Source organism: Phasianus colchicus, chromosome 4 (genome assembly GCF_987193195.1).
Source record: "Phasianus colchicus chromosome 4, bPhaCol1.hap1.1, whole genome shotgun sequence".
NCBI classification, from domain to species: domain Eukaryota; kingdom Metazoa; phylum Chordata; class Aves; order Galliformes; family Phasianidae; genus Phasianus; species Phasianus colchicus.
In genome coordinates this window covers 42498181-42510131 of record NC_143439.1, presented here as the reverse complement: position 1 = coordinate 42510131, position 11951 = coordinate 42498181, and the positions used below count along the sequence as shown (strand labels likewise).

At 37.4% G+C, this 11951-nt stretch overlaps 1 protein-coding gene and 1 long non-coding RNA gene across 9 annotated transcripts in view; one reads left to right on the top strand and one right to left on the bottom strand.

The window, feature by feature from the left end:
* LOC116238916 (uncharacterized) overlaps positions 1-4991 on the bottom strand; it is a 63772-nt gene extending 58781 nt beyond the window's left edge. For all 4 annotated transcript variants that reach the window (XR_016466145.1, XR_016466146.1, XR_016466147.1 and 1 more), the window contains exon 1: positions 4713-4991. This is a non-coding gene — a long non-coding RNA (uncharacterized LOC116238916). The remainder of the gene's footprint in view (positions 1-4712) is intronic.
* CCDC110 (coiled-coil domain containing 110) lies at positions 4976-11750 on the top strand. Of its 5 annotated transcripts, none has more exons than XM_031608853.2 (7): positions 4976-5353; positions 5624-5676; positions 7446-7511; positions 8060-8182; positions 8886-9164; positions 9668-10895; positions 11339-11750. In XM_031608853.2, exons 1-7 carry the CDS (start codon positions 5287-5289, stop codon positions 11554-11556), a joined length of 2034 nt encoding a protein of 677 aa, XP_031464713.2. In that variant the 5' UTR covers positions 4976-5286; the 3' UTR covers positions 11557-11750. The 5 variants fall into 5 exon arrangements, with proteins under 5 accessions (XP_031464713.2, XP_031464716.2, XP_031464714.2 ...); XM_031608856.2 differs by lacking the exon at positions 5624-5676 and adding an exon at positions 5426-5560; XM_031608855.2 differs by lacking the exon at positions 4976-5353 and adding an exon at positions 7123-7333.
* Positions 11751-11951: the final 201 nt, after the last annotated feature.

The window sequence follows — 11951 nt, the reverse complement described above, 5'->3', positions numbered from 1 at the left end:
GAGAAAATGACCTGATGACAAATCCTTTAGTGAAGTTCAGAGGCACTGCATCATGACATGGTGCTATTTTGAGAGGTTTGAGGTCTAAGATGATTTTAGTAGAACTTGAAAGCCTATCTAATTGCAAGTACCAACCTATGTGCAAACCTTTACACCACTGTAAAACAAAAGAAACATCAACGTTCAATTCATTCAGATTCAAAAATCCTTGATCCTGATAGAGAAGAATTGGAAACCACATCCTACCTTCTCTTCAGTCTGAAGATATTAAATACAGAGATTTAAATATGAGAGAAAGATGCAGCAGTTCTCTCTGTAGCGTGCTCAAGGCCACATTCTTTACCTCTGGTGGGTGTCAGGGCTTATTGGCACAAATCCCATACATACAAAGTGTTCAGCTAAAGAACGATCCACTTTATCTGCTGGCTTAAGAATGGCATACCCGCTAAATCAAGACAGCGTAACACTACTATGCTGCTCAGCTGTGTCCAGATTTTATATATATATTGCAAGCTAGGGAGAGCTATGGCATTTATTTTTAGATGGAGAGAAAGAGAGTAAGTGTGACTTCACATGCTTGATATCTGGACTCTTCAGATGTTGATCAACAGGTGTGAAAAGCTTTCCTCAGCTATGTTACCACTGCATAAACAGGGCTATTCTAAGATGATCTGGAAACACATGAAATTTTAACTTCCCAAATGAGCAAGACAAACACTGCATCTAAACATACACCAGATTGATTTACAGAGTGCTTCTGTATCAACTGTTCCAAGACAAATGCTTTCATTCTCTTACGTAATGTCGAAGCACTACCAACAACCTGAAACTTTAAAACCTTTTTAAAGCAGTTCAACTCTGTGTTTCCACTTACTCAACAGCCTTCTTAGATTTCCAACTGCATTCCAACACTTTAAAAATATATTAACACTTTTGTTCAGATCAGAAATCTGCTTTTGAAATCCCTCATTATTCCACTTACTACACTTTGCTTCATATCATACAATTTCAAAGTGCATAAAATGATTATCTTCATGATCAAATTCAACTAGAAAATGATCTCTGGCAGCACTGCTAACACACACCATCCACTAATGGGAAGTCATTCAGCAGAATCAAATTAGAGCTAAATAAGCTCTCCCTGAAATACACATTAAGTAGATGCCACATCCTCAGAACCAACTGATTTGCTTTTTGATTGAGGAAAAAAATCTCTGGCAAGTTTTTCACAGTCTTTCTTTTCTAGATAAGCATTTGAAAATAAATTTTTACACATCTCATTCTTTATAAATTTACTTTTTACAATATTTTTAGTATACTCCTGATTTAAGAGGTTTTTAATTGTCCTGCTAAACCAGCAGCCTACAGAATGCTAAATTTTAACTAGACCAGGTACACTAAATAGGCGTGGCTGGAACAATATGTTCAATGGCCAAAACAAACAAACAAACAAAAAAAACCACCATAACATGTGCAGCCAAATTTCAACACTTTCAAGAAAAAAAAAAAAAAGTTTTTTGTGGCATTACACAAAACCTGAAGGGAGCTATTAACACCACCTTACATGACTGGCACAAGGCACAGAAATACTCATTCCCCTTGTAGGTAGAAATGAAGTTTCAGAGCACCAGCTCAACAGCCAGTAAAATTACAAGCTACTTATAGGTTGTGCACATACACAAAGCACAGGCAAGTTTTCTTTGAGAAAGAGTAAACCCCAAGGAGAAGCTATGACTGCACACAGGACAATCTGTCTGTCATTCAGTCTATTTATAGGTAAAATATTCTTTTCATATATTGACTATTTCATTTGTGTGTAGAACTCATTCAACATTCTTAATGAATGCTAGCTACTTAGTAATCATATTTCTGACTGAAATTTTTGTAATTGGCATTATCATGAATAATTCTTGCCACTGCTATACTTGGCTAACGTTGGAACATCTTCAGCCTGCCCATTTAAGAAAGCTGGGAGTATGTTAAAACTAAAATAGAAAATATTTAACCAAAACATTTTAACTTTGGCTCTTTAATTAATTTCAAGAATTACACGACTTCCTGATGTTTTATTCTTCAAATTCACTCTATTTCATTTTCACTGCAATATCTCTAGCTTCAAAATTACACTTACTTTTACAGAAAGCACTGCTGTTCACTGCTCTACATCTTCAACCTCTTTGAGTGAGCCAATTCAAAACTGTACCTAAGCAGAATGTATGAGGTGATGAAGTACAATTCTTTTACAGTGAGATTCTTCCACGACCTCCCTTATTTCATTTTATTATTTATAAAAGAAGCACATAATGCAAGAACACTCACATACAAAGATGATCCAGCTGCAAACAGGCACTGTGCAGAGAATAGCTACCCCACAGCTTAAAACCCAGACCAGGCAGATACAGTGTAGAAGGGAAAAGACACTGTGAAGAATAAATAACATCATAATTTACAAACATTTTGCTCCTTTGCTTCCTTTCACAGAAGACTGGTGGACCGAGGTAAAATAAAACAAAACAAAACTCCCAAACTGTAAGAGTCAGTAAGCAAGAGAAAAATGCACAAGCAATGATTCAATATAAAATAAAAACATGCAGGTAAAATGTGTAAAAATTAATTATACACCAAGACAAAAGCAAAACCTTTTATTAACTGATCCAGTTGCTGGGTAGGTCATAAAATTTTCTCTCTTCCCTAAACTCAAATGATTTGTAAAAAAATGTGAGACCAAGTAGGGATCCTTTACTGTTAACAAGACTAATTGTACACACTTCTATGGGAGTGTAAACTAATTAATGATGACATAATCACAAGATTTTTTTGATCCCAATGCAGGATTATAATTCTAAAAACGTTCACATATTTCTTCTCTGACTCATGATTTATCCAGCCTTTTCCATTCTCATTACAATTTATGACATTCTTCTCCATGCATACATATACCACAGACCTCTGTTAATTGTCTTTCACATTTACTTTCTATTCACTGCCTATTAGTAATTGCCCTTTCTGAATCAAGAGCTGCTCTCATCTTTCACAGTGGATGAAAGAATGACATTTCAGAAATGATTATTGAGATATGGGTGCTGCCTTTCATTACAGATCCACTGTGCTGTGGATCTGTCACATGCTGTGACAAAAAGGCTGTTCTTTTAAAGTTACACCTGAACACAGATGCGGCTTTTGAAGACTATTACTGTAGAATAGTATCAACTATTGCCCACCTCTTGATAAAAGTAAGGATTGAATAAAATATGCGTTTTAGCATCTGAACAGATAATGAGCAGTCAAATCAATCTAAATTCTTCTGTGGCATGTAAAGAAAAAATGCAAAACCTCTGAGGCACTCATACAGCAGTGCTGCATGGAACCTCAATGCTGTTTGCCAGCATAATTTTCATAGTAATTCAATTTTCCAAAACAGACCTTTCTCTGAAATGCTGAAAGGGCTCTAATTCATGCTATCACCACAATACAAAACATAATACAGTAATATGAAATGAGGATATTCTCCTAGTTCACAGGCCAGGAAAAAAAAAAAAAAAGTGTTTAACTTTTTATCTCAATTTATGTACTGAATATGTGGGAGAAATGAATTAGTAGTATCCTAATCAAATAATACTTCCTTACATACATTCCCTATATTAAAAAAATCATCAAATTTGTCACAGTGGTGACAAAAGAATATTTTTTGTTGTTTATTATATGAATCTGTCCTTGACACTTCAGATCTCCCTGAAAGATGTCAATTTCAGTAAACTGACAGCAGCTCTAACTTATACATTGCCTCCCATGTTAGAAAGCCAAAGTGATGTCACCAATTATTTAATGCACTCTATCCCTATGATCACCTCATCAGATCTTAATGCTTCACATACTTGGATACTTACTGCTATAAATGTTTTAATAAATGTGACCAGGTTGCACCTGTTCAAAGATTCATGGAAGCTATCTACTCAGTCTCACAATAATAAAGAGGTAACAGCTGCCCCTGTAGCTGATTTAACATTTCTGCCATACTTAGGGGGATAGACAAATGAACCAGCTGTTCGTGTTTAAACCAGATTTCCCTAAGAACATTCCTGGGTCTGTAAAGACCTGAGTCATACGGTCTTAAGACAGTTTGGTATGTGATACTGCAAGCTAGGAGGACAGCAGTATGTTTCTAAGTCTCTTTCTACCACATTGTTGCTTTTTGTTTGTTTTTTAAATGAAAACAGTAAGTGAATGTTAGTGACTTTCCACAAAGGCTTTCTTTAAGGAGGAGGCAATCATTGCAGACATGGTTAAGGAAAATGCCAGTAATCCCGGGTAATTCTTTTACCCTCATTCTAATATATATTATATAATATATATATATATATTTGCAATTTATCTGAAGTTTTTCATTAGATGATATTGAAATGACTCATAAATTAGTATTTTTTGCAGTTTTTTGAAGGGTGGGAAATGTACTCAGCATCAGTTTCCAAAAGATTTTTTAAATTTTTTTTTATTTCTCCCAAAACTATTACACCTGCTTATTGGAGTCATCAAACCAAGAATATAAAGACTCCTCAAGTCTTTAAGTAGAAAGATGTAACATCCACTTTCAGAGAATGTCTCTTCCAATTTAAAACAATTATCTGTAGGAGAAAGATTTCACTTGTCCCATAAGATGAAATGCTGCTTCACATCACATACAGATGAAATGTACAGTTTAAGAAAAAAATTACCTGAGGTGGTACTGTTTACTGAAAAAATATCAACTGCATCTGCCAGCAGGTGCTTTAACAAACCAAGGTTTCCCTGTGTACATGGCCTCACAGCTGCTATGTGAGTAGCAGCCACGCCTAACAAGCTGTGTCCAACCTTGCTTCGTGCACCTGAGTCGTTTAATTATACCTTGACTGCTCTCGTGAATACAGGTGATGTACAGTGAACGTTTTGTTCACCAGAAAACATTGGCACCAAGGACGCCGAGCACCTGAGGAGCGGGCCCTCCTGCGACGGCGCTCAGCTGCGGTGGGGGCGACACAGGGGCTGCGGCGCAGCCCTTGGCGCTGGCACGGCGGCCGCACGGAGCAGGCCGGCTGCAGGCCCGGTTGCCGCGGCGGGACCGAGCTGCCGGGGGCTGCGCGTCACCGCGAGTGTGACGACACTGCCACGCACCCGCGCGCCGCGTTGCCTCAGCGCCGCGAGGGAACCGGCACGCAGCCCCGGCCCTCCTCGTCCTGAGGCGGTGGATGGTGCGGGCCAGCGTAGCCTCCCGCGAGAAGAAAACCTGCGCGGCCACGACCGAGCGCTGGAATGCTGGGCCGGCCGCGGGGCGGGGCGGCCAGGCCATCACACGGGGCGGTGCCGCGGCACCATCGCGGTACGTGCTCTGCCGCGGGCGCTTCGACGCTTTCAAAGGGGAGCTTTTCAGCTGGAGCTTGAGCCTTTTCAGGGGGTCTCCAGACGCTGACTGCATTATCCTGACCTGCCCGGGGCTCGGAACGCCAAGAAAATACGCTGTTAGGTCCTTCCTCGACCTCCACAACGCTCGCTCTTTCTCCATTTGCTCTTGTGGATGTCCAGTTAGGTATGAAACAGCTCTGAGAACTTCAGGCACTGCTAACTGTAGAAATGTCGTTTGTGTTTGCAGGTAATCGCACAATAGAAGCTGAAGATCTGATTCACCTGCAAACAGCACTGGAAGTAAGCTGATTGATTCTGTCTGCAGACAGAGTATGATGACTTGGCACAAAGAGCCACAGCTAGCATGAGTCCCACATGGCACGTCTAGTTAAGCATGTGCCTGCTGGCGTGGCCAAACCACTGCAGGCAGACTGCCCTGGGCTGAAAGCTGGAGCAGTAGGAGCTACTGAGCTAAGGGGCCTTACTACACAGGAGCTGCTGACAGGGTTATTTGATATAAAGCTAGTCTCCTTTACATTGTTCTTTATGTGTGAATCTGGTTAGCATATTCATGAATACAAGTGAATGATTGTTTCTCTGTATTTAAAACTGGAGCTGTCCAGATATTTTTCAGTAAGAAATTTGCTGAAATATTTTGAAATGGACAGCTTACTTTCAAACTACAATTTATATTTGAATAGTAATTAGCAAAGCATGTTTGTTCTGCTTTTAATACAATATATTTTAATAACTTAGGCATAGGATTTACAGTACTCTATACCTAATATGTACTTTATACATCCACCTATACTCTATACATAATATCTCTATGCGCTGTTGCCAACCATACTGTGGGTTGCATAAGCATGATCAGCAGGTCGAGGGAGGCAATTTTGCCTCTCTACTCTGCTCTCTTGAGACCCCACCTAGAGTGCTGTGTGCAGTTCTGGGGCCCACCCACAAGAAAGGCATGGAGGCCTTGGAGCAGGTCCAGAGAATGGCCACAAAAACAATTGGAGGGCTGGAGCTCCCCTGTGAGCACAGGCTGAGAGAGTTGAGGTTCTTCAGTCTGGAGAAAAGAAGGCTTCAGAGGGAGCTTGTAGCAGCCTTCCAGTACCCGAAAGGGGCCTACTGGAAAGCTGGGGAGGGATTATTTTTAAGGGCGTGTAGCGACAGGATGAGGGGAAATTACTTAAAACTGAAGGAGGGTAGATTTAGACTACATATTAGGAAGAAATTATTTACTGTGAGGGTGGTGAGACACTGGAACAGGTTGCCCAGTGAGCTTGTGGGTGCATCCTCCCTGGAGGCATTCAAAACCAGGCTGGATGGGGCTTTGAGCAATCTGGTCTAGTGGGAGGTGTTCCTCCCTATGTAGCAGGGGTGTTGGAACTAGATGATTTAAAGGTCCCTTCCAACCCAAACCATTCTGTGATTCTATACCTGCCTCTTTTCTTCTTTTGGGGAATCTTCTTCCAAAGTGAAACATGTAGTAAACTACACATTTTTCTATGTGCCCACATTCATTCTTTTAGCTGAAATTTTTACTGAGTTTCTGAATTCCTGTGCCCTAAATATGATTCAGTAAAATATTCTTTGATCCATGTAGAACATATGCAATATTTATTGTAAAGCACTTTTAAATCATTAGAGCTTAGCAAAGATTAGTGCTGTTAACATGGAATACTAGGGTTTTCTTTTATTAGTTCCCAGAGACAGTCCAACTTTCTTATGTTGTCCAACCAGCACACCACAATTTAAACCAAAAGGATGATCTTTGGAATTAGAGTACTGGAGTAAAATTTAAACATAAATATATTTGGCCTCATGGTAAAAACTATGGAACAAAAGTAATGCCAGATGTGCCAGAGCTTTCAGTGACGTGAGCAACTATCCATGAAGAACAGCGCTGAAATCCTTCCAGTATTGGAAATAAGTTTCTAAATGCTATTGAATGGTAAGAGGATCTGGATGAAAATGATTGTAGTAAATAAACATGAGTTAAACAGAAAATATTTTGATTCATTAAAAAAAAAAACCAGTTTTCTGATATTGTTTCTACATTTTAGATTCTTCAACAACAGCTGGAATCATTTCAGACATTTCAGAAACAGACTCTGGAGAATGCTAATATGGTAAAAAAAAAAAAAAAAACACAAATGCTCTTAAATGTAAATGCCAACTCCTGCATTTTTAGATATTGCCATAAGTATTTTAGGTTATTATGTACGTTAAATATACATTAAAACTATTAAACTATTAAAACTATTAAACTATTAAAAATATTAAACTATTAAAAGCTGAAGGACTAGATCTAATTTAATCTAATAGTACTGTAACCTCAAGGAAACTGTTGTTTTCAAATCAGTTTCAATTCCACATGATGTTAGTCATTAGACATCAGAACCTGCTCCAATGCTGCAAACTGCCATTTCTCACAAAATCCTAGGCCACCCTTTCAGGAGCATTTTCTGACATCATTTTATCTAATTCATTATATAAAAGCTAAAGAGCTGATGCAGAAAGGACGTTTAGCATTATGCTTTGCTTGTTTTGCACAGTTCCCTGTTCCTACACTCCATTTCCATTCAGTCTGTCCTTTGCAAGAGATAACTTCCTGATTAACCATGTGTTTTGGAAGGTGAAATACTTACGTAAGTTTTCTATAAATAATCTTTTTCAGGTACAGTCTGAAATCAGTGACATACTAAATAAAAATATATTTGAAATGAAAACCCCAGTACATACTTCAGCCAAGATTATGATGACTGCACACATCACTTTTACAGCAAATAATGCATCGCTGGTATGTTAACAGTTTTTACCTACAAACACATTATTCTTTAGATGGATTTTGGCTTTAATCTTTTTTTTTTTTCTTTTTTAAAATAATCCAATGGGTATTCTGAGTACGAAAAATAACAAGTGTTTTCTTCCTGAGAAGTCATGAATATGTTATTCCGTTCCCTTCCACTCACTTTGATTAAGTTCCATTTCTTTTTTGCACAGACAAAATAGTAACTTGACCTTCCCCAAATTCATTTGGATTTCATTTCATTTCACTGGATACGGAATGCAATACAAAGCATATAGTGAGACAGGACAGAGCCAAGGAGGGGACAGAAATGAAAAAAGGGAATAAAACTTACTTTTTCTGCATCTATTTAGTGTAACTCCAGTTTGCCCTTAATTTGTGCTGACTAGGATGACAAAACCAAAGACAAACTATAATCTCCTTAGGTCGCCTCTCCTCTGCTTGAAATATAATCAATTTAAGACACTCAGTATGTTGTGCTTGCTCCAAAACCCAATACTGAATTAAATGAGTCTGATTAAAATTGTTAACATTCTAATAGCTAAATGGCATTGGCAGAGACAAAATTTGTGCAAGTCTTGATTGAGAAGTGGCTTTTTTAGCAGTTCAGATGTCTTATACTTCCATTACTACACTTCATAATTCTTACAGTATGATTTTTTTTTGTACATTTGTTTTTAATTTTGTGAGGTAGCCTACAGGATATCCTGAATTGTTGTCTTCTAAAAGAGAAGTTCACCATGACCAACAATCCAGTTCTGAAGAGCATGTGGAAGTAAACTGCAGTGCTAGAAACGTGGTCAGTGATATACAAATTTCACATAGGATTTCATTGAAAACTGAAAAGGTTGAAGATTCAGAAAATCTAATTGGAAACAAAAGGATACTTAAAAGAAACAATGAGTTTACATGTGGACATTTGGTATCTGGCACTGATTCAGAGACAGAAAGGTCGGATGCTGCCCAGGAGAAGGTAATTTTGAGTAAATCTAAACTTCCTATGCACGTACTTGAATACAGGAAAGAAATTTGTAAAATAGATGATAATTATGCTACTAAGTTGCTGAAACAAGAGTTTTGGAAGTCAGCCAGTACTAATTCAGATTTGTTAGCAAATAATACAGAAAAATCTTCCTTTTTATACAGAGAAAAATTAAATAACTTCAAAGACAGTGCGGAAATTGTGACTTCTTTTGGATGAATCACATATTGCTTCAGCTCTACTTAATGAAAATTGCCTACATTTTGATCAAGAATTTTATAAAGATTCTGAGTATGGCAGTAGGGGCCCCTCCTACAACAGCATGCAATGAAAAAGCAGAATCTGAATGCAGAAATGTACTTGCACTTAAAAGCAGTTTTAGTAAAGATAACATATGCCAGGTAGATCCATTTTCCAAAATGGTGAAAGATAAGCTACTAATGCTTGATAACAAACAGCAACTAGAAAAAGAACAACTGTCTGTTTTTAACCAGATGCTGCTGAGGCTAGGAGATCAGAAGTTCAGTGAAAACAAAGCAGCCCCTGAATATGCTGGAGAAATTGAAGCATTGCATAAGCCTCTGAAAAACTCTGAGCATCTGCAAAAAAGAGTATGTTATCTTCAGAATGAAAATCTACATCTCATGAACAAGGTCAAACCTCTTGCTGATACTGTACAGTCTTTGAAAGAAAAAATATCAAAATATGATGTGAAAATTAAGGATTTCACTAAAGAAAAGAGGAGTATGCAAACTCAGTTGGTTAAATCACCAGAAGGCAATGAGGAACGTGTTAAGGAAGTAAAGAGCCTGATAAGAAAATGTAAAGAACTCCAGAACCAGAAAATAGTCCTTGAAAAGAAAAAGAATCAACACCACAGTGGAAACAAAGACACAAAACAGGCACTACATGATTTTCAAATTAGGAACAAGAAGTTAGAAGGAAAGATGACTGCTGGTACTTGCGAAAAAGAGAGGCTCAATGCAATGCTAGAGTCCTTGAAACACAAATACTCCAATTCACAGGAAACAAATAAAAAACTTGGTCAGCTTACAGAAGAAAAAAGCTCCCTAGAGCAAGAGCTTGAAGGAAAGAAGAGTGAAATAAAACAAATGAAAGAAAAAGAAACTGCAACAAAATCTGAACTGGAGACTCATCTTCAATTAATGCAAACATTTGCAGAGAAAAAACTTAATCTTGAAATGACTCTGCAGGCATGTTCTAATACTAAACAGATGCTGCTGAAGGACATTGAAGAAGTCCAGTCAGATGAAGTGTATACAGAAAAGAAATTCATGACTGAACCCAGAAATGCAAAAGCAGATACTGATCTTTTAAAATACAACTTGACTACTGCAAACACAGAATACAAGAGGTTATCAACAGTAATAACAGACATCACAGAGGAAAATCAGCTACTTAAGAGAGAACTGAATGAGTATAGACAATATGCTTCCAAATATGAAAATGATATTAGAAAACTGTCTAAAGAATGCTTACTATTAGAAAATCAACTGTGGACTATTGAAAATGAGAGAGATGTAGCACAGCTTGAATTCCACCGTTTGCATAAGGATTATGTTTATCTCCGAGGCCAAGCTACAGCTTTAGCATGGGCACAAAAGAAACCCAAATCTAGTTCTGGCACCATGCAAAATAACTGTTATTCTGAACATTCCACAAGAACTTGTAAAGAAATTCCTTTGGATTGCCTTTCACAAGGTATGACTTTCAATTCATAGTAGCTTACTATCTTTTGTGTTTTTTTCTCTTTTTGTTTAAATCATTTACAGTCTTTTCAGTATTTTTTTTGTAATGTACTCAAACTGCTCTTATTGATACTTCGCTGCATTTTACAGATTAAGAGCAGATCCTTATACAACTTAACTAGTATATAGAAATGTGATGAAACTATGACAGTTGACAGGAGATTGAATTCTGTCCCAAAGATCTCAGACTCGAAGGGAATCTTAGCAACCTTTTAGCTGAGCAGTTTAGTGCATGCCCCATTTCATAGGTTATTTTACAGGAAGTCCTAAATAAAATTTAACCCACGTTAACCTGTCTTTTAGATGACTTGGGTTCTTTTTGTTGTTCTGATTTTTCTTTTTGTTTTGTTTTACTAAAGTGCCATAAATTTTAATCTCATTTCCCCATTTTGCTAGGGAATGAAAAGATAACTAAAATACGGAAGAAAATACAACAGGAAGAACTGAAGAGGTGGAAGGAAAAGCAAGGAAAGGAAAATAAAAACTTCAGAGCAGTCTTCATCAGCTGCACTACATCAGAACAGCAGTTAGAAGGAAGTACTGTGCAGTCCAATCTGTCTAGGAGGGCTAAATCTGCAGAGTTCATAAGTGAACAACATAACATATTGTCCTGATAACCTGTACAAAGACACCTAAAGCCAGCACAATACCATTATCTAATACACTGTGTTAAAAAAAAAAAAATCTTTTACAGGTCTTTGGATAAAGAAAACATCAAAATCAAAATTATTGTACAAATTACAGTACAGTATTTTAAAATATTGTTTCCTCTTGATCTAAAAGCATGGGGTTTTATGCTTCAATAAATGCTGGAAGACCTGGTCAACAACTGTTTATTTTTATTTTCTTCAATGTTAGGAAATGTGAGACCTAGTCTAGAATATACAAGTCTAGAATTAATAAGGAAACAAACAAACAAAAAAACCGCCTTATCTTGAGGACAGTAGTAAGTATCCTTAAAGAATAAATATCTACACATTTTCAAGAAATAACTAATAAATATAAATGC

What these genes read in the sequence shown, in the direction of transcription:
- CCDC110 (XM_031608853.2), top strand. Translation starts at nt 5,287, where the DNA reads ATGCTGGGCCGGCCGCGGGGCGGGGCGGCCAGGCCATCACACGGGGCG. An exon ending in GGTGCCGCGGCACCATCGCG is followed by an intron (nt 5,354 to 5,623) that starts GTACGTGCTCTG and finishes TTGTGTTTGCAG; the next exon opens with GTAATCGCACAATAGAAGCT. An exon ending in CGGATGCTGCCCAGGAGAAG is followed by an intron (nt 9,165 to 9,667) that starts GTAATTTTGAGT and finishes GTTTTTAACCAG; the next exon opens with ATGCTGCTGAGGCTAGGAGA.